The 23,592-nt window shown below is 30.6% G+C and overlaps 1 protein-coding gene across 1 annotated transcript in view; it reads left to right on the top strand.

Annotated features, from left to right (window-relative positions):
* The window catches only part of LOC132549909 (titin homolog), a 56,991-nt gene extending 38,544 nt beyond the window's left edge, over nt 1–18,447 (top strand). The window contains exons 19-32 of the mRNA XM_060213884.1: nt 244–385; nt 1,321–1,407; nt 3,441–3,464; nt 4,868–5,020; nt 6,045–6,110; nt 7,399–7,610; nt 9,488–9,646; nt 10,717–10,725; nt 13,006–13,020; nt 14,648–14,665; nt 16,314–16,522; nt 16,681–16,853; nt 17,578–17,728; nt 18,201–18,447. Coding sequence (XP_060069867.1) covers nt 244–385; nt 1,321–1,407; nt 3,441–3,464; nt 4,868–5,020; nt 6,045–6,110; nt 7,399–7,610; nt 9,488–9,646; nt 10,717–10,725; nt 13,006–13,020; nt 14,648–14,665; nt 16,314–16,522; nt 16,681–16,853; nt 17,578–17,728; nt 18,201–18,447 — 1,665 coding nt within the window. The remainder of the gene's footprint in view (nt 1–243; nt 386–1,320; nt 1,408–3,440; nt 3,465–4,867; nt 5,021–6,044; nt 6,111–7,398; nt 7,611–9,487; nt 9,647–10,716; nt 10,726–13,005; nt 13,021–14,647; nt 14,666–16,313; nt 16,523–16,680; nt 16,854–17,577; nt 17,729–18,200) is intronic.
* Nucleotides 18,448–23,592: the final 5,145 nt, after the last annotated feature.

Genomic DNA, 23,592 nt, shown 5'->3' with positions numbered 1-23,592 from the left:
TGTTTTATAGAGACAATAATTTGAGCATTATGTAATGTTTAATTTAATGGAGAAATAGAAATCTAGTAATAAGAAATTACAAGAAAGAAGGAAAAAAATCAGGTTTTAATCTTAATTTTATTGTATGCACATTTCCGCTGTATTTAAACAAAATGTTCATTTACGGTAAACAACAACAGAAATGTAGAATTTGTTTGTACTTGTGATCTGAGCTGATCTGAGTATCTTCCTTGTAATCAACAGAAGTCCGACATCAGTAAGAAATCTGATGAGAAAAGTACCAAGAGTGCCAAGAGTCGTGTATCAGACAAGAAGAGTAAGGTGTCTGATTCTACGTCACAGAAAGGGAAGTCGGAACTGGAGAAACGTGATGAGTTTGTTGTCGGTAAGTTAACTCTTTGTAGGATTATAATCTATGAAATTTGAATTATTCTTTGCTTTTGATAAATTTCCATAGATGTATTTAGCAGTAAAATAAAATTTGAAAAGAATTACAGCAACTTTAGTCATAAAACATGAATATTGATTCACATTTCCGTTAAAATCAACTTCAAATGAATGGTTTTAGTAAACAAAAACTTAACACCAATTTGTGTAGAAGTTGATGTCTAAAACCAAGATCAAAATTCTTGTAAATACAGTTGTATGATTACATGATTTTGGATAAAGAAATTGGTGGTGTGTTGTTGTCTGTGCTGATTGATTAGTTTTTTCAGTCCATACTAGTGTTGATTTTACATTTAAATTTCTATTAGAAGTGAAATATACTGCTGTCAGATCGTAATAGATATATTATTCCCTAAATAACCTGATAAGTGCAATGCTTGTTTTTTTTTTTTTTTTTACAAAAACAGAGGGTTGTTCTGTATTACACTGAATAATACTTTACACAGACATAGATTCTCATTTGAAGACATTATGATAGCAGAAAATACAGCTTGAATTTAAAACCAAAACATACATTTCTGCCATATTATTTAATGGCTGGGTATATTTGCGGAAAAATTTTGAGGAATATTATATTGATAGATTAGTATGGTAGCCTTTAATCAAATCTTTAAATTAGTGAACTTATTCCCAGTGAAAAAATGGGCATGCTTATAATTGGCAGTTGAGCTTATTATGTTGAATAGTTATGTAGAGAATAGAAACACTATTTAAATAAATGGTAAACCACCAGTACAGAGAAGTATGTTACTCTCTCAGACATTAAAGAGTTATATCTACTTGTTAACGTTGGATGTTTTATACAATTACTGATGGGTGATGAGGTGAACATGTGTTTTCATGAACCCTATATATATGGTGATGTTCGATCAGGCAAAGTGAAACAGACAAATGAGTTAGAACAGTTGTACGGCCCTGTAGATCCTCCGTCTAAAGAGCCAACTCAGCCCTCAGAACCTGGTGAGATCTGATTCCTTCTCACGATTTGTGAGAATGTTTATTTGTGGTGAAATGTACTGAACTCATCATATTGTAACTGGTGTGAGAACATATCTGTGACATTATTACATTTTAGTTCTGGTATAAAATTAAAGGAAACTAGTTTGATATTCTGTTTTTATATTGGATGGGTAATTGCTGTCCCCCAACTCCCAATAATACTGATCTATTTTCGCATTGCAAGAAATGTTTTTGTATTTGAATTATTTTTTTTAACTAAAAGCTTCTTGAACATGCTGAAAATTCCGCAACAACCCAAAAAGGAATTATTATGTGATGATGTCACAATCAGTTAACAAATACATATTTTGTTTAATTACATGTATATTGTACCTGTTATAACTGCTTGGTATAAAGGTGTGGTTGTATTTTAACTCTGTAAACCATTTTGTTATTAATCTACATATGTTTGTACAAGTGTTAAATGTTTTGATTTAACCAATTGATGTATTCCTATTTTATGTAATGTTATTTCCTGGGTTTACTGTGTAAAATTTCGTGCTCAAACATTTGACTGTTTTCATGTCTAAGAAGACCATTTGAAAGCATTTCGTGGATTTTTTTCTTGCAATTGTCTTTTTTTTAATATGTTCTTTTTTTTTTTTGTTTAATTTTGAAATTTACCTAAAGATTTCAAACTTATAGAAGAATTACACATTGAACGTTAAATTATAGTCTGAGGTCTAAATCATATTTACTCTTTAGTTCATAACTGTCCAGATAAGTTTTGAGCACAAAGTTGTGACTTCAATATATCTTAACTGTGTAATCTGTTTGGATTGAAAGGTACTTAAAATCTACATTAGGGCTGGTATTCACAAAACCTTATCCATCTTGTTTTGGCACTTTGGTTTATAGACAGTTTCAAAAGAGTTTTTAAAATGATAGTCTTTGACACAATAGCAATGCTTCAAAGCATTAGATTAATCAATAACATTGTCCAGTAAGTAAATGGACATATTCATCCAAAAATATTCTTTAATCAAAATTCCAACAAATTATCAACAAGAAGTATCTCAGCCAAATTATTTGAGCAAAATGGAATTTATCTGATGGTGTTCATTTGACTGGGATAAAATCTCTAAATTGTACATATTTTCGAGGGATACTGTTCTAAACTGTAACATATATTTTCTGCTCTGTATTGTGGTTTGTGTGTTTCATCTATCTCATTATTAGCTGTGAAATCATACATTTGTATGGGGAGCAATTTCTAACAGTTTTTAAACAATCATATTTTTGCGGACACTTAATTTAGTGAATAAATGCAGCTCAATAAAAGTACACTGATTTCAGCAGATCGTGGACATATCAATTTCTGGATTGAGAATATCCGTGAAATATACAGAAATAAATTCCCCACAAAAATGAAAGATTTCACAGTAATCTTCTTTCTTGTACATCAATGATATTTTATCACCAAGTATATTAATGTTACTGTAAATCAATTATATTTCGTGTAGGATTTATTTTCGGGTTTATATACTAGGAGAATCAATCACAAATTAAAAGTTATGGCGAGTATTTGTACAGAAATAATTCTGAATGGAATTCGTGATTAGTTAGTTACCAGTATCTGAGTCATGACTAATTGCTCATCATTCGCGAATACAAAGTAATTTCTAGGTCAGCATTCACAAAATCATGTATTCATAAATATGTCTGAAGAAAAAGTTTGCGAAATAAATCATTCACGAAATATAAGTGATTTACATCATGTTATTAACAATGAATGATGCTTTGGAATTCTAAATTAACTGAAAAATGATTTTTTGAGTGAATATTAAGAACTTAATCATGAAATAGTGTTTATAACTGATGAATGTTAATGTCATATTTTGTATGAATATTTATATGAGGGAAGTTTTTTATTGTGAATTTAGTTTTAATTATCATCGACCCTAGTAAGACACAACACATCTGTGTTACATACATACAAGAACAATATCCACGAATCATTCAGTTCATTTGTTCTTTATTATTTTTTACGTCAGAAGAAAAAGATTCCACACCCGAGAGTAAGTGACAGATATTACAGTGTGTATTTATATGTGTGAACTTCACCATGCATTGTCCAGTTTATTTATATATCGTAATTCCAGAATGATTTGATGCTACCATTTTATTTATTCCTGTGTATTCAACTTTATGCCATATCCAACGTAATGTCAATATTGTTTCTTTATTATAATTTTGTATTCTAAATCTTCGAGTTATGTTCTTGACCTTTTGACCTTTAACATTTTCATACAAAAAGTTAACTTTAATTGTTCTACAATAGGACACTGACCATATACAGATCATGTTATGGACAGCCTTAATAAAAATTCAGACATTTTTGCTTTCATTCAAACCCAATGTATTTCTTAAACTTAAGCCTTTTTACACTTATTTTTCTTTATTCTCCATGTACCACTACAAACTCACATCAGGCAAAAAATAGAAATTTGCATTTTTTTTCTCACTGGTTTGAATATTTTTCTGGAAAATGTAATTTTTGGTTGGTTTAAAAATTTTATTTGTATCAGTAATGTGTCCTGGAAGGATAAATCGTCATTTCACAGATCACTGTCGAATGGATTGCTGTAATACACATGCACCCAGTGATTCCTCCACAACACTCCTTATCCTATAAAGTTGTTACCTATATAAGATTTTAAGTTCTTTAATATCGCAAAGGAAATTGTCCACCTGTTAATGTAAGTTTAAAATTGTAAAATGGAAATTTTAATTTCATTAAAATTAATTTGTTTCCCAATATTGAAAGGCGATATTCTTTTTTGTGTCTTTCATGCCATATTAATTTTTCATGTTTCCAGATTTGACATATTTTCCAGTTCAGGAGGAAAATGTTTTTGACAAAAGGAAATGAATAAATAAAAATGTCATTTTCCATAAATTCTTCTGGAGCTGAATTATTAAATTCTTTATGGAAGAACTGACAACAGAGCAAATGGAATATATTTTTGGGTTTAATTTACCTCACATAAGGAAAAATTATAATTAATACTGATATAAATCTCAACTTTTCAGCAAAAATATGGAAAAAGTTCCCTTAATCTTCTCAAAAATCTGTTTCTCCTGATATTTTAACTGTACTGCAAAGGTGAAAAGGTGAAACTATTTTTTTTTGCTGTTTTTAAACTCCAAAAGATTTGGCCTGATGTTGGGGATTTAGTATTGTATGCATTAGTGTTGGATATTAGGTAAGGAACATAATATAGTAGAATTAAAAATGATCACAGGCCAATAATCAACACACAAAGTATGATGTTAAGTCATGATTTACACAACATACATAGTTTTTTTTTATAAATTTCATGAAGCTGATTAAAATTTTACTAAATTTGGGTCCTGATGTATTATAAATGTTGTATGATACATTACACATATGATAGAAAGATTTGTGGTAACCTTTTAGTTGCTCCCCCCAAAAAAGTGGAAATGCCACGTAAAAAAGCAGCAGAACCCGTGAAAAAGAAAGAAGAACCGGTGAAAAAGAAAGAAGAGCCGAAAAAAATTGTGGTGAATCCACCACAAGTAGAAGAAGAGTTATCTACCATTCCAGAGGATGGTGAGCTTACACTCAAAGCTCTGGATTGTGATTGGCTGTTAATTGCAAAGCTGAACTGCAACACTGTTTCTGATTGACTAATACTTACGACAAAGCTGGAATGTTACACTATTTCTTATTTGCTAATAAGTTTCAAAATGATACACTATTTTCTATTGTCTAATGGATTTCAACGATTGGAATGTTTCACGTTTTGTTCTGTTTTGTTGATTGCAAAACTTGAATGCGTTTCACAATTTCTGATTGGTTGATGTTTTCAATGCTGAAGTTTTTACACAAACTGTGTTTGATCTATAAAAACTGAAATGATGACACTGCTTATATAAATGAGTTCATTACAAATGTGATTTTCTAATTTTTTAGATACAGGTGTTTATTTGATACAATTCAAAAAGTTCTTGTAATGGTGTCATCAATTTCAGCAATTTCTTTTTGCATTTTGTTTTCTGTGCGTTAAACAAGCATGGCCACTGGTCAGTCACATGTCTGTCATGTCACTGCAGGTCTTTTTAATTTTTTTTCAGTGTTATTTTGATTTCAAAGTAATGGATGTTTTTCTTTTTTGAACTTATTACAGTTTTTTTTTCTTATTTCAGTGTTTTAATCAGCTGTTAATATCCTAATGCTTGAATTCATATTTCAGGGTCTTATACTACATTTTCATTGTAAATTTATATGTCTTTTCCAGAAAACCTTAAACTGAATAGGGAGTAATGCACATCAGAGATATTTAGTTGTTTTACCATACACACATGGTCTTTATAGAAATTAGATATTTATACAAATAAAGGTGAATTTTACATTATGTTTGATAATTAGATAGTAAGACAAAAAAGTACCAAGTGAAATAAAACATTGTACATAACAATTTGATAACAGGATTGTCATAACAAAGGGAAGATAACTCACAATTTGATAACAGGATTGTCATAACAAAGGGAAGATAACTCTTCTGAATGGACAAATTGTTTGAATAAAAAAAATCACATCCTAGTCTCAGCAGTGCAGCATTTTGATATTTTAGGCAAACCCAATTTCAAAGGAGAGTTGGAAAAACTTTTTGGAAAATTACCAGCGAATAAAGACAAGGGTGAGATAACTCTGGCACTACCTGAGTCTTAGGCATGGTCTGGAGCACCTGACTAACTTTCACCGTTCTATCTGACTTTTGTTATATCCTATGTGTTCACCAACACTGTGAAGCAGGTTTATTTTTCACCGTTGAAATAAATCAGATCCTGTTTAAGAAAAAAAAGAATATTCAAATCAACATTTGACTATTATCATTAACCTTGAGATAGAATAATAACTCTATGACAAACAGGTAGATATTATTTAATTGCATTTTTACCCAAAATGATTCCTTAATTTCCAATAGTTATCAAAAGTTTTGTTTTTTTAGGAGACAAATGTCAATCGAACATGTTGATAAAAATATTTCAGTTTCTTTACTCTCCACCTACTTCATTATATAACACATTCCCAGATTGTATTTACATGGAATTTGAGGATAAAAACAATGAAAATTTTTGTCTGAAATTACTCGAAGTTATTGGTATGATTTCTTGTAAATTTTGAAAAAGAAACTTGCTTACATTACAGTGTGTTTAATCTTATTATTCTTTTCACTTCGAAATCACTGTTCTATTTATTTCTTTATCTTAAACTCATTTTCTCATTAATTTTGTTCTTGAATAAAATGTCAATGATCTTAAATTTGGTAAACAAAAGTATATCATCAGTCACAATTTTCATTTATTTTTATATATTTTTTTTACTCCAAAAAAGATATGACAAAATGATACTGCTTTGACAACAATTATCACCATGGATATTTTAAACTGTGTGTAAATAACCTACGATATATGATACATCTATATTGACAGTTCCTCATGTAGACACTGATTTTTTGAACCCTTTTTCAAGTTACCTATTTAGTATCACTCTTTCTGAAATGAAATGTGTGCTTGCTTTTCTTTATGGTTACAATCAATATCTTCTTCTTAACAATTCACTTCAATAAAACTTGACCTTCCTTCGCTGTCTCTGTCGCTAATTGAAAGCTATACACTTTATATTATTGAATGTCTTAGAAGAAATCTATTTGTGAAAAATGGTTATATTAAGGACTAATTGACCTATAATCAGTCACTAATTAATTCAATTTCATTAAATAGTTTAATCCAATATACAAGTTTCATGTTCATGTTTAAAGATATTTCTATATAAAATTAATAATGTTTTGAAGATTACATAAAAACTTCGAATATTTTTATTCTTTCTTTTTAAACTTCCAAAACAGGTAATCTGCACGTTTATCTACATTTTCCTGTATCTATGTATGGTGTTATTAATACAAACTTAAATATTGTCTACAGGAAAACCAAAAGACAAGAAGCCCAAAGCATCCCCACCTCTGAAGAAACCAAAAGAAAAAGTTAAAAAAGGCAAAGGGAAAGGAAAAGCTAAGAAAGAGGAAGAAAAGGAAGCAGAACCCCCTCCAAAAGAGCCCACTCCCCCACCTCCTAAAGAACCGACCCCACCCCCACCTGCCCCCGAGGAGAAACCTGACGATACAGAGTCCCTGCGGGTAAGCTACAAATTTTTTTACATTGATTTATCAATTACATTTACCTGTTAGATATATTGATTTCAAATTTTCTTTCATGCTTTGTAAATATAGGTGTCCCTAGAGAATATTGAAGTTCATACAATTTTTTTTTCTCTTATTTTAAACTGTGCAGAGCATTCAAGTTATAGCACAGTATATACATATACACATTGCTGTGTAGTACACAAGATAGTCGGTTCACAGATCTTTTTTAAGATTACAGTGACAGAATTTAAGCAGGATATCTGTAAGATTTAAACAAAGGATTTAGGGACAAATACGAGAGTGTGGATGTTATATCAACAATATGATTTTAACTAAGCACAACGACTTACAGAATGATATACTTATTCCTGCAAAACCATAGCAGGTATCAGTGAATATTTTTCTTGTGACTCGGATATCTTTTTTGAAGTCGGATGACAGTAATTGAGTAAAATTTAGAAACCAACGCTAATACTGTCGTGATACTAGAATACATATTTATACAATAAAATGATGGACGCTTCTAGTAATCGGATATTTATCAGATTATTTCTTAGTAAGCAATTTATCGCATTTATAGTGTTGAAAATACACACCCAAAGAAAGATGATTAATTTATATAGAGGCTTTGGGTAAAATAGTTTGTGGAAGGAAAGAGGAGTGTTCATTGCACAGTGGAATTGGCAAAGCTAGGCCACGTCGATAGATCACCAGGAGCTGTTTATAGTTAGTTTCGACATTCATCTCAAGCTCAGAGTTTTCGTGATTTTATCCGACGTGGGAAATTTGTTTTTATACATCGTTGTTATTCGTTTCAAATTAATTATATGCAAAACAATATTGTATCTTAATTTCAGAGAAAATCTATTCAAAAAAATGTAGATTTGAAGATGAAGAAAGCAAGGTCAAAGGTACCAAATGTTTGGTGACTTCAAGGTCATTCACATGTAATGTAAAAAATCAAGTTTGCATGTGTTGGTCTATTGCACAGACAGACACAGATCACTCAAAGTGTGTCACTTTTCTGTCATCAATACAGTCAGCATCTGTTTGTTGAGTTAACTATTGTAAGAAGTAAAACAAATGGGTCAGTTTTGACTATAATCTTGACTATAATTTTTTTGAAAATATGAAGAAATGTCAGTTACGATGATAGATCTGATTAACGTCTTCTACTTGTAATAGTTTTATAATTTAATGCCTACATATTTTGTTTTAATTTTCTTTCGAATAATAATTTCAGAATAATATCTTTTCACTCTCAAAATAGTGAGGTTTTCACTCCAGCTACAATAAGATTTCTTTCTAATTGTTGTGTAGTGTGTGTTTTCAAAGATCACAAATCATCTCTTGTTTGCCTTTTTCATTATCACCTGACAGCAATACCTACATACATCAGGTTACCTTCATATCAGTTCATCATTTGAAAACACTTCTATTTTTAGAACGCCAGATGATACAGTTGTTACCACAGTAGTGTAATCTGTCCGAATTTACTAGAAAATGTTTAATCAGGAAAATGATATAGGAAAAAAACATTTGTGAAAATTAATAATTGTTGATTATTTAGAATTTATTGATTTCTATTGTTATTTCATCAATTTTTTTTATTTTTTTAAAAATTATCCTGTGGTGGTAAAGAAGTAGTTATTTGATTTTTGACTTATCTTTTAGTATGAAGTATTGGTTGTCTAATGTATTTATGACAGTTTTTATGTTTTTCAATTATGTATTTTCTGAGTATATTCTGAGTGAATATATCATTGTCATGAGATGGCAATTTTTCGTTTTGTCAGTTGTGTACTTTTTTTTGGTATTGAATATTTCGTTGCCATTGTCCATTTTTTTACTCTTTGACCTTTGACCTTTAGGAGTCCATAGTCGAATCCTACAAATCCGAAGAGGAGTCGGACTTTGAGTTCAACATTGTACGGGATTCTCCATCACCTGAACCCATTCAACAGTCTCTTCCGTCACTGCCGTCTTACGATGATAACACTGAAACTGAGAACGAGGACGACGAGGAAGATGTAAGTCATGTTTAATCTTGTTTTGATTTATATTTTATTCAGTCGCATGTTGTATCCTTTTACAAAACAAAATTTGTTATATTTCCATTTAACGTCATATATTATATCTACCCGGCTCTAATGCCAATCTTTAAAAGAAACTATCATTCTTATGATAAAGAGAATAAAGAGCATTTGGTGTTTGTCCCAGTGTTAGTTATTTCATGAGATCTGAGTTTCATTTAGATGTCTTTAGAATATATTTGTAAAGTTTGACATTCACTGTAAAATGCTTTCTGATTATTTATTTTCACACTGTCCGTAATGATGGCGAATATGTCAAATATTAAACCCCTCTCGAATATTGTCAACTTTGCAGTATTTGTTGGGTGTGACTTATATCCAAGTAAAATTCGGCATAATTATAACAATAGTATTTTATTATAGATCTAACAGATGCACTTAGTTTCAGAAGATATATAATTTCTCTGAATTTCCCGAATTCATGAAAAATATAATGTTTGTATGTCTCAGGACACATTAAAAAATTGGTAATCATTTAAACAATGAAAAATGTGAAATAACATTAAAAATTTCCAAATTATTGATACATGAGTTTTTAGTTTAAAATGTCAGAAATTATCTTCAATTTTAGTGTCCAACATACCATGTTCCGTTATTCAGTGTTGGCTTTGGTGTGTTAAGATAATATCACATTTCTAGTTGATTTCTTACTTATATTTGAAATTGTCTAAAATCCTTTATGTGCTTTTCAGGTTTTTTATACTCAAGATAAAAAAGATGTATTTTTACTGCATTTGAAATATATTTATCATCTATCATACAGTCCTTAAAAACATTCATCAATTGAATTGTTGTAATGCCATATTGATTAGGTACAGATAATTAGATTAAAGAGAAACAAGAAATTTAGAAGATAAAATTCAATCATCATATCATTAACATAATATCACCTTTAAAATTGCTGATTAACATAGGTATAAAAAATGAACTGCGACATTTTCAATTTACTTTCCTAAGGAGTAGAAGTGAATATTACTTTAATGATAAAAAATATTTTCTTGTTCCAGAGAGGAAAGGTAATTCTCCTGATAACATGTGACTGTTCTAGTCTTGTATTAACACTCGTGTCTACAGTTATTATATGCAGCAGTTATAAAGAGCAATTTCACCACCTGTAATACTGTTTAAGGTTTTGTATTTGTGTCGCTGTTCTTTTGGTGGTATTAAGCTATTTTAAGTTTCATTGTTCTAGTTTTGATAGATACTCAGTTAAGATACTTAAAGAGGTATAATTTTATTTCCATATTAGTGGTATTTTATTTCTGTGGTTTAATACCATTCATGAAAACCATGAATGTTTGTAGTTAGCTAATATTTCATTTTTTACAGTACTATAAGTTTCAAGGAAATAGATAATTTAGATGAAAAAATGATACCACTTATCAATAAAAGTTCTAATTGTTTTCAATTTTCAAATAGATAAATTTTGTATTTTTTTTAATAATAAGAACATCTACAGTACATTTGTTGATGAAATGAACAGCATTTCAGTTTAAGAGGGATTAAAATTGGTGTAAAACGCCAAGGGTAGAATTTGTGAACAAATATGTAAAGTCTGATGTAATGGGAGGCATGAAAATTGGCAGTCATGTAGAGATTGATAAGAAATAATTTTTGAGATATGTGTTTATTTTGCGAGTAATTATAAAATTAATTTAAATGATAGACATTTCAGACGGTTTGAAGCAAGAAGCAAAATTATACAATTTTATTATATTGAAAATATTGTTCATTGCTAAACAACATTGGTTAGTGTAATTTACCTGTAGACACGAGGAAACCCACCCACCCACCATTTTATTTTCATAATTGATTTATATTCATTGAAATGTCACATATATATACACAAATTATCTGTTCACATGTTCTTCTATGTCCACAACTTTCACATGTTAACAGTTTGACTTCTAGTCTAGTGCGTTTGATCTCCAGTTTGGTCTACCACGAAGACTTTGTGTTTACTGGTCTAGGTGCCCTTGTGGTTTGACTCCGTAAATGATGACTTGTGTTAAGCTACGCTTCTTGAAATTGAACTGTGGATGTAGTTTGTAATGCTTGCGAATTATCATTCCATTATTCTAAGATGAAAGATGATACATAGTGAATATTTTCTTCTTATACTTTGAAATGTAGGTTCAGTTTTTGCTCATGAATATTGTAAGGTTTAATTTTAATGAAGGACGTAAAGAATGTATTCAAAGATACAGTTTGATACGTTTAATGAAATCAGAACAAAAATACCATGAACTTTTTGCACTAGTCACACACTCAGGACAGTGAGGGAGATGTTCAATAACTCTACTTGATGAAGTTACCAACCTGCCTGTTTACAAATACAATATTGATAATAAAATAACACAATTTGTTTTTAATATTCCAAGATATTTCAGTCTGTTGATAGTCAGTGCCAGGTGGTAAATTAATATATTCCTATTGTATCAAACAAAGTCACTGCCTTAAGATTGATTTATGTTTAATCATCAAGATGTAGCTCAATGTTGTTATCGGAGTGATACACCTGGTAGATAAAATATCTAGGTAGTTTGGTAGGTATGGTATAGTTTGGTAGGTTATTGTTAGTTTGGTAGGCCTAAGTGCTGTGTGTTTGTACAATAGTCTTGATGAAGCACTGGTCTTATACAAATTAAACTTTTAAACTAATATCATATCTAATATTTGGTATTAGTGACAATAATTGTATAAATATTTGTAGTAATTAGGATGTGTTTTTGATATATATACTTTGATGATAGTTGACAGATAGGATTAGATAAAATATAATTTCATTATTTCAGTAATTTAAATGATGATTGAAAAAATATGTATATTTCAGGGTTCTGCCTCTTTCTTTTTTTTAAATCTGTTTTGTAGGTGTGTGATAATTAATTTCCCATATTATTAATGATTAAAAACAATATGATTATTATATGTTACAAACTAATTAGATATTAGCTGATTGATTAGATTTAATGTGTTAGTTGTAGATTTTTATTTGATAATTTAAGCAATACTTAGAGGAAATAAGGCTCAAATTAAAGTCTGCGCAATGCCTCATTTTTTGGACAAAATTAACTGACAATTACAGAATTATTTGAACACTTGAAAGTATCCATGCAAATTTCATTTCTCATAATAAGTGAAAATGTCATTTGAAGAAATAAATTATTTCTGGTACCAAAATAGTTTTAATCTTGGCCTCCATTTCTGTTACCTAATTAAAGTGTTAATTATTTAATGAGAACCAGATCGATAAAATGATAATTTTTCTTTATATTTGTTTCTTCGGCTTGCTACAGAAACAAAAACGACAGGTAAAAATCACCTAATTAATGCATACTTTTTAATTTGCATGTTGAATATCTTGTTCAGCATGCCATTTATTTTTAGTAGATTTCACTTTCTTTTTCAGAAATTCTTTTAAATACTCCATAAACCTTTATTTTCTGTTAATATCTTAATCATAGACCTTGAAAGTGACAGTGTAAGTTGAGAAGCTGTTTAAATGAGATTGTTGAACCAAGTATTATGTTTTCAAAATTGCCATTTGGATGTATCATCTGGACGTCGTATCCAAGAATTATAGACATTTTAATATCTATCCACTGTTGAAAATATTCTGAAAGCTGTAACTATTTTTCAGTCTCATTTTCACAACATTTCAACTTGCACTGTAAACATTTGTCATATTTTTTATAACTTCAAATTGCTAAATGTAACTTTAAGATATGGTATAAATAGTTATTTTAACTATTAATGTTTCCAAAATTAATTTCCCGATAAATACATACATGTACTAACACTGTCATAATTATAGATTAAGGAACAAACATTGAAAATTAACTGAAACATTTATTCTTTCATTATTCGTACAAATGTACATGTTTTTAATTTTGAAATAAACTCCAACATAGGTTTATGATTAATTCATTAGAGATGAAATGTCTAGAAATAGGTGAAGAACCTGTTGACTGTTTGGTTATCAGTGTAAAAGCTCAATATAGCGTAGAATTTTATCATGTTTTATTTGCAATAAAATAACGAAAACAAATAAAAACTTGTGCACAGAATCAAAATTATTTTAATTTTTTTTTCATGCTTTATATTTTGGGGAAAAGTAGTGGGTCGGTTTGGTTAATTTTTTTTATAAATTTTTATATATATACATATATATATATATTAAACACTATTTATGACATGATAGGCATATCAGTGGAATATTTCGAGATAACAAAAGTGACCAGAAATAATGTATCCAAAAAGAAGGGAAAACGTATATTTTTGAAATACAATGTACCAGATATGCATGAAAAAATTAAAAAAAATAATGATAGATAGAAAAACCAAAAAGCGTAATTATTTTATTTATCTCTGTTTTTAGATTGATTGGTAGACTTTTTAACAACTGTTATTTCTTAAACAGTCCTTTCAATAATCATGCCATGAAATTTAATATTCATTACTTCATTCTCTAAACATTTGAAATGCTGATGTTCTACATTTGTTTCGCTCCATAAAATTACGATTGTGTTCCACATCAGTGCTTATTAAGTCTAGTAGCACTTTTTTATCATACATTTATGAAAATATTTTTTTAAATAGTTATTAATTATTAATATTATTCAATGCTGTATTTGTTTCTCAAAATATTCTTGGATTATAATAAAATCTAATTTATGATTTTCAAATATTTTGAAAATTGTTAATGACTTAAAAAATCACTTCAGTTTCTAATATGCATCAAATCGTTTTAACGTTAATATACTCTCCAATTCTATGATAAATGTATACTGTATGCTTAGTATGCTTTTGTGGAAACGATGTCAATTTATTGCACCAGTTGGATATTGTGTCAGGAAGTTGTTTTTTTAAATTGATTTCAATGAATGTGCATTGTTTACTTGCATGATTTTTTGTTTATTTTTAATGCCTTAAACATAGAGGGCTAAGAAGCAGAAGGTAATTTGCTTGAATTAGTACTGTTTTTTATGTGCAGCCTAAGCTTAATTAGCACAGTGTTAAATTTATGTGTGTTTTTCTCTTAGTTTAGTTTTATTTCAAACATTTTAAAAGTCAGTACTTCTGAGTGATACTCTCTTGTTTTATTTACTGAATATCACATTTATTCATAGAAATATCTAATACACAGAACAATTTTGAATGACAAAATAAATACGACAGTAAACTATTAAGTAAGAAACTAGATCAGCGATTTCTACATTTTTTTTCTTTGAAAATCAATCTATTTTTAAAACTAATTAAGAGTAACTTATGTATCTACCGGGTCATTAGGCAAAAAACAAACAATAATGATAGATATGATTCACTCATATTTTCAATGGATATGAAACAAAATTTAAAACAGTTATTATTCCAGTGTATACTGTGAATTCTAACTTATTCATAAATTTGTTGGTATTCATTGTGGAATCCCAGGTTAGATATCGGTCATATTTCGCCCTTGTACTGGCTCCTGAAACCCAGTGTCAGAACAACACACATATTAAGATGCCATTCTACATATATAATCATGTGACAGTGATTTACTGTATAAGGGAATATATTAAACAGAAGTTCACTCTGTATTTGAGGAGCTATATTTTGGACCCGAAACAAATTCTCAACTGTTGAAATTGGGGAGATACAGCATTGCTTTGATATGAACATGCTGTGAGATTTTCTAAAATTGATTCTCACAAGAAAGTAGAAACAAAATCACTGTCTATAGAAATAATTTGCACAGTATTTATTATGTGTTGAGATCTTTGAGTCTAAGACCTCTTAGTTTCAGTTTTCAGTTGCTGTGAAATTATATCTAATTTGGCGCCATTGCTTGATGTAGATTATTTGACAGAATGCTGAAAACGCTTTAAGTGTTTTATCACCCGAGGGAGAAGCTTGCTGTTCCCTACATCTGCAGCAGCTGTTGATCGACAAAATATTTAAAAGCTGCACAAAAGCTTTCACCTGCAGTTTGCTTAATAGCAAATACTGAAACCATATATAATACATGATGATAACCTGTAAAGTTTTGTAGTATTCAGGACCACCGAACACAAATAAACACTCTACTCTGAAAAGCCACCTGATAGCGTGTTTTTTTTATTTTTTTATTTTTACATAGTGCTTAATTCCATTATAAATTGTATTTAAAACATTTGACAGAAAAATATACTAGTGTTATTTTTAGAAATATCGAAATGTAATGCAAACATACTCATAGCTTTTTGATAGAGCTCTCTGCACTCGCAGCAAATGCTGACGCACATTAAAATATATATTAAACAGAAATATGTATACTGTATAAAGATCGCATTATGTCTTTGAGGTTGTAAGAATGAGTCATGTTATTATAGTCACATCATTGAAAAAAAGATGTCTTTTTGTTGTAAATATATTGACATACAGGTTTAAAAATATATATTGAATTTCTAGAGACCATGCTTGGGAAAAAAAGATAAAACATCCTTTAAATCATATATGCTGAGTTAGATAACATAGAATTTATATAGTTAAGTTAGGGAGTTAAGACATTTTTACAAAATCAAGGGAGATCACTCTGTTGACCATGATAATGATAAGATGATCTTTTTTATGATTTGTAAAGGATGAAGCTGCAAGACTCCGACAAATTTCCAACAGGGAAGCCCGCGCAGCTAAGCGTGCTGCACAGGCAGAGAAACGTCGTCAAGAAGTAGATCGCCGTCGTCGAGAACGAGATGAACAGAGTAAACGTGAGAAAGAAGAATGGGAGCGCCAAGAACTCCTGAAACAGGAACTGGAGGAAGCAAGAAAACGTAACGAAGAAAACAGGAGGTAACCATGCTTATTTTGACTGGAATGACTTTGCCAAGGTCTTCATCATGTTGGGATATATTTGCAAATAAAATATACATACATAATTTCTTGTAATGGTAAATCAATTTGAAATGGTTGTTAACAAATTTATTATTTTCATTGTTATTTTCTACCAGGAAACGGAGAGAGGCAGAAGCAGCAGAGAATGCAAAAGAGCTTGAAGAGGAACAAAACAGACAACGACAGTTACAGGCGGAACAGGAACGAGAGAAGAGAAGAAGGGAAGAGTATCAAAGAAAACTTGAAGAAATGAAAAGGAAACAGATCTTAGAAGAACAAAGGAAACAAGGTAATTTGTACTGCTTGATACTTGCTAGCTAGAAAAACGTAGATATTCAAATTACGCAAAATTCAATCGATTCTTTCGGATGTTTTATCACCACAACAGCTATTGTCATCCCATCATATCAGTCATTAAATTAACAGGATGAAATAATTACAGAGAAATTACAGTCAGACATAGAAGGCAATTATTGTTTTATTATAATGACACAAGAGGTTAGACAGAATTGACCATACAGGTATCAGTTTTGAAGAGATTGGAGAAAATCTGCTTCTTCTGGGATTAAAGAAGGAAAAGAGGAAATGTATTTGCCTTTTGTTTGTGTTTACAGAGGAAATGTAGTTGCCTTTTGTTTGTGTATTTACAGTGGAAATGTAATTACCTTTTGTTTGTGTTTACAGAGGAAATGTAATTACCTTTTGTTTGTGTGTTTACAGAGGAAATGTATTTGCCTTTTGTTTGTGTTTACAGAGGGAATGTAATTGTCTTTTGTTTGTGTTTACAGAGGAAATGTAATTGCCTTTTGTTTGTGTGTTTACAGAGGAAATGTAATTTTAATTGCTGTTTATTTGTGTGTTTACAGAGGAAATGTAATTGCCTTTTGTTTGTGTTTACAGAGGAAATGTAATTACCTTTTGTTTGTGTGTTTACAGAGGAAATGTAATTTTAATTGCTGTTTATTTGTGTGTTTACAGAGGAAATGTAATTGTCTTTTTTTGTGTATTTACAGAGGAACTGATGAAGAAGATGAAGGAAGAAGAAGAGCGACGTTTGGCTGAGGAAGAAATGATGGCAAAGATGGCTGAAGAAGAGCGATTAGCCTATGAGGAAAAGAAAAGAAGGGAAGAGGAGGAGAGAAAGAGAAAGGAAGAAGAAGACAGGTACAATAATTCCTTCTTAAGAATCATATTGGATTTTGTATAAATAATCTGATTTCCTCTTTGTCTGCTTCTCTGAATTAAAATTTGTAATTATCAGTTCCCTTCAAACCCTTTAATGAGGTTTATATGGCACAAATAGGGGAAAATGCCTTAATATAACAGTATCCTGTTGTGATTGAAATCGTTTAAAGAAAATAAGCTGTCAAAATGTATCAAGTTTTACGTAGTGTTAACTATATCAATTCCTACCATAAGATCCCTTTTCGCTCCACCCTGCCACCTGTCCCATTTTGAATCAATGTCATTATATGAGAACTTACAGACTTAGTCTGTATCTACGTAACCAAAGTCTTAATTTCTCCGTCCTGATTAGATTCTGGTTTGTACAACAGTGAAGACGTTTGTGTCGTATAAACAATAAGAATAGTTATGGTGAACACTTGTTTTACATGATTTCTTTCTCCGCCATCAGGATCAGAAGAGAGGAAGAGGCAAAGAAAGCTATGGAGGAAGCACGCAAGCTTGCTGAAGAGATGGCACGGCGACAGGCGGAGTTAGAGGCCCGCCTAAAGTTCAATCACACCATACAGGTCGAGTCTTCTGGCATGACCCACTCGCAGAGTATGACTCGGGCTTTCGTATTCTCCTACTATGAATTACTGTCCTGGCTTGGACTTGATATCCCTGAGTTTGAGCTGCTAAAACTCAATCAGTATTAGAACATCACTGTACATTCACGATATTTTGTTCCATTATGACTTAAGTACAATATCGCTAGGAATGGCCTAACATTAGTCATTATTATACAATAGTTAGTTAAATCCATTTAATTATGTCTGACTGGCCTTAAAACTGCTACTAGAGATATTTTGAATTAATATTTTACATTTCAAGTACATTTATGATGTTATGTAAAAATTGGGACATCGGTATTTTCAATTTCGATTCAATTTTATCATTTTTTAAAAAATTTACTGTGACTTTTAATGGGAATGGTTGAACATATTTCACTGTTATTTAGTGTTAACAAATAAAGACCTGTATAAACTCGATGGGTAAATGGGAGATTATCCTTTACTCCCAAGTTGATCAAGAAACACCGATGATTTCTAAGGTAACAAAATGAGATCCCTTTATTTATTTAGCATTACTTGGGTAGCAACATTCTCACACGTTTGTAAGAAGCACTGAAAAGTATATATAGAAACGCTGAAATAGGTTCAATAATTTTCATGGAAATCACTCACTGGGCACATAGGCTTAATTCTTAAATAGTTGTCATTGTTATCAATATTCAAATTGATGTGATACTTACAAAATATTGAAATATATCTTTGAATTTTAAATTTTTAAACCGAAAATGCTCTTGACTGAAAAGTTAGATTTTTCAGTATTTTTTATTTTTACTTTACGATATATCTAGATTGATTTGATGAACATGTTCAATCAATGTTTTTATAACAGCCGTCCAATTATCAAAGTTATTTCATATTGTATTAATTTCTTATACAAATAAAGGAAAATATGTGTAGTGATGTATATATTTAAAACATATCTCTATTGCTTATTGTGATATTTGGTAGTTATTGATTTTTTCAACTACATAACTTTTAACATTGTTGAAAATATGGTAAGAAATTTTCTGGTATTATTTTCCGTCCACAAAAGTTGATCTTTGTGAATTTTTTTATCCTGATCATATATTTCGAAAGATTTTCAAATTGCTCAAACAGTAGTGTGATATAAACGTTGAAGTAATTTTGTAAATTTTAGCACGGTAATTTACATTTCTAGCTAATTGTTCTGGCTGTGATCACTTAGCCATGCTTTTGATAGGTATTGATAACATTCAATATTAGTACAAATTGTATAGTGTCAAAATGTATGCTGTATCCCTACATGTCATATTTATTTTATAATAATTGGATGAGGAGAAATTTTATATTTTGATCCTATTTAAAATACTTTAAAAGGAAAGATGTATTTTGTTTTGTCACTGCTTTTTACACCAGATTAATAACATATTTTGGCACACAACCAAATATTACTCAAATACGTATGTGTGGACAAAATATTCTGAAAAGTCTTTCAATGCAGATTTAAAACAGATGAAAATGAAATATATCTATTTTGAAAGTAAGATAGTTTGAAAAGTAGTTCAGGTATCTGGTTTGCCCTGTTCAATTTTCTTTTTAACTAATCCTATTGAAATAACAATACTTTCGTCAATTCCAATGTTAAAATCTGAGTGTATTTGAATTTTACCAGCTATATTGAAAACAAGTATCGTTTACTGTGTAATCTGTTAGGTAAAAAAATATTGCTATTGGCAAGTAATTATGGTAACTCGTGGTTTTTGTAAATCGTGATAAATAAGTACGGTGCTGTTACTGCCAAAACACTGGTAGCCGTTCCTAATATACATTGTATACTTTATATTTATTTCCCTTTTTTCGTAATTCGTGTTTACATATGATATTTATCACCATTATATTGTTGATTTTCTGAGTTATTATCATTATTTATTTGTTTCTAGTTAGATAAAGATTATTTTTAGTTTCCTACAGGGTAGACACAAGGGTTATGGTATAAGTATTTCCTCTTTATTGACTAATATCTCAGCCAGGGTTTTTTTTTTTTTTATTTTTTTGTTAAACACTGTCAGGAGGACACGATCAATGAATTTTATTTATATTTCTCCTTTAGAAGATGCTAATATCACTGAAACAATGAAATTATCAGATTATACATGAGACTGGTCTAAAGTATATGACTATTAAACTGTCAGTGAAGGCACAATTATTTCATAGTTTATTCCTTTCACCTTCCCCGTATATGTTAAGTAATGTGAGATCATTATCATCTTTTTTTTTTAACTTTTTATCTTGCCAGGAAAACAGCGTGATGAAAAATTTGTTAGCAGTTTACTTGGTTGGCTTCTTATATTATGATATATTGGCATTGACACGTATTTAGATTTGGTCACAAGACTTTTTCTGCGTGCTTTTATATTTTGAAATTACCATCGGGTTTGTTCTCTCTCTTTCTCTCTACAAAAATAAATTTGACAGGTTTTTTGGGAGACTGATTTGTATGGGTTGCTCTATAATGGAATGTAGTCATTCTACAAAATAGCTATTTATAGATACTGAGAATTGCATTTCAGATAGAACGTTTTGATTTGATTATATTTCAACATTACAATATATTGTATTATTTTGTTTTCTATGTTGTCTTTGGATTAAACCAGGGAATCTGAGACTGGAGTTCGTCAGTCGTAAGCTTCAAATTTCACCAACAACAGAAATATACAGGATTGATATGTGTTAACTATAAATTTACACCCTGCCTTCCTTGCATGGCAAAACAGATGGCATCATGAAGGGATTAATTATATCATGACGACCAAAAAGGATTTTATAAGAATTGAAAATACACAAGCATATTTTATCTGTCTTGTTCAATGACTTGGACATAAAAAATTTACATTGAAGGAAATTATGGACACTGAAAACGTTAGTGAAATTACATGAAGAGAGGGACATTATATCAATGTACCTATGTCTTCTGTTTCTTTACACAGCAAGGAATAGATGAGAAAAAACCCTCATTAGAATCATGTAATCCGCTATTTACAAATGTAGGGTATAGGTGTAGTCGAGCACATTATTCACCAATAGCGTCATTAGATACATTATTCCAGGGGAGACAACTGTGGTTAATTCTGGCTGATTTTATGTTCTTTAAACCTGGTTATATATTCCAGGTCAATTGTATGTGTTCATTAAGCACTTTTCCATCTGAAATAAAAATATTGCATTTTTTCTTAACTGTTTGTTTATCTTTACATACCTAGCTACAAGGACTTATCAATAAGTTGTGAGGCTCATATTTAAGGGTTTGGCTTTTGGCAGACATATTGCTTTATTTTTCAACATTATCCGCTTCAGTATCTATGTACTTTTGCAATGTTTAAGATGTTTAAGGGCCTCAGAACATCCTTCACTGCATGTATGACATCATCATCTGACTGAAAGTGGATACCGGAAATGGTCATTTTCATTTTGGAAATAGATGAAGGGATGATGAAGCGAGATAGGACGAATAAGGCATAATCAAGCTCATTAATTGAAAGCCACAATCGTTAATGGCAGCAATGACAATAACAGACTTGTGAACAGGGATGTTGTCCTGGTGGAAAAAGGACACCTTTATTGAGTTTCGTGGCGCTTGAATTTAATATTCTCTCTTAACTCCCAAAGAAGTGATGCTTAATAAGAGCCATTGATTGTTTGTCCCTTTTGCAGATAATCTTCCATCAGCATCCCACGAAACCTAAGTCATAATCTCTCCAGCTGAGGAACAGTCTTTACCAGGTGCTTCCATTGTTTAGACTGTTATTAGGTCTCTGGGGTGAAATGATGGAACCATATTTCATCCATAGCCACAAATATCTTTAGAAAGTTAGCAGGATCTGCCTCTAAAAGGTTCAGATTAGCATGCGACAAATTTCGCATGGTGTGATCAACTGCCAGGAGTCTTGGTACCCAACGCCTTTGCTGAGAGTTTTGTCTCATTGCAAGATCTTCCGTTAGAACGGAATGCACTCTTTCTTGTGAAATCCCAACTGTACTGGCTATATCTCTCTGTAACTCACATGTCAGTCATAACAATATCTTGGACTATTTCTGTGGTTACAACAATGACAGACCTCCCAGAATGGGCGTCATCCCCAAGGCTCCTCCTACCATGCTTAAATTCCACCATCGACCTTTTCATTGTAACATATAAAGGGGCATCATTCCCCAGTGTTGCTACCATATCAGTATGGATATCCTTAGGTGCTAGACCTTTCTTATGCAAATATTGAATCGCTGTGCTTTCAGCGATTTTGTCCATTTTGAAAAAGTCACCAATCTAATGATACCAGTCTTGGGTACACTGCCTTCAATAGTCAAGCTGTTAAAAGACATCCCTGTCTAACGTCTTCAATACAAGGCTCACAACTTATCAATCAGTCCTTATAGATGATAACATGTGTAAGCTTCATAAGGAGAGATTAAGAGAATGTTTGTCATTTTTCAACAACACATGCACATTTGTCGTTTAAATCCCATATCAAGCTTAGACTCAAAAGAATACATCAGAGTTACTACTTTCAATAAAATCATTGTTTGATATTAATTATGGCCCATGGCATGGGATTGAAAATTAAAAAACAAAAATAATTACAAAAGACTAGAAAACTGAATATTGAACAGTTGATAGCTAACGAAAGCGTTGGACAAAAACGTCTGTATAATATGTTATTACAATATATCGTTATTCCTTCAGATTTGTCAAAAAAATGGTTAGCATCAATGGAACATATCTGAAGTATTTTGTGGATGTTTATAAAACTATTTTTATAGATGTTCAGATAATGCTATTTGGACCATAACCTGGTTATCTTTATAGACAGGTAATGGTAATATACAGATGTCCTTGATAGACAGGTATTGTTATATACAGATGGCCTTGACAGACAACATTATAAATGCTCACTTTGGATGTATGTAACCAATAGATAGCACGTCCTTCGAAATTACTGAACAGGTGTACTCATATAATAAAATGTGATATTTTTATGCAACAGATATTGTTGAAACAAATTGTAACACTAAATTTTTATAGTAATCATGGAAAGTGGTTATGTTTTGTTTGTGATTTTGAGCATGGGTATAGCACGGACTACTAGGTGTGTAACCTCTACGTGGCTACAAATAGATACCTATATAATCATGACTGCACGGGCCTCCGAGTCTAAGTCTGATAAAATCACTCATCCATAACTGATCCCATTCTACCTGTGCACTCAGATGTCC

The sequence above is a fragment of the Ylistrum balloti genome, unplaced genomic scaffold, assembly GCF_031769215.1.
Source record: "Ylistrum balloti isolate Yb309-2 unplaced genomic scaffold, AGI_CSIRO_Ybal_v1 Utg370090, whole genome shotgun sequence".
Classification (NCBI taxonomy): Eukaryota; Metazoa; Mollusca; class Bivalvia; order Pectinida; family Pectinidae; genus Ylistrum; species Ylistrum balloti.
This window is presented reverse-complemented; position numbering and strand designations above follow the sequence as displayed.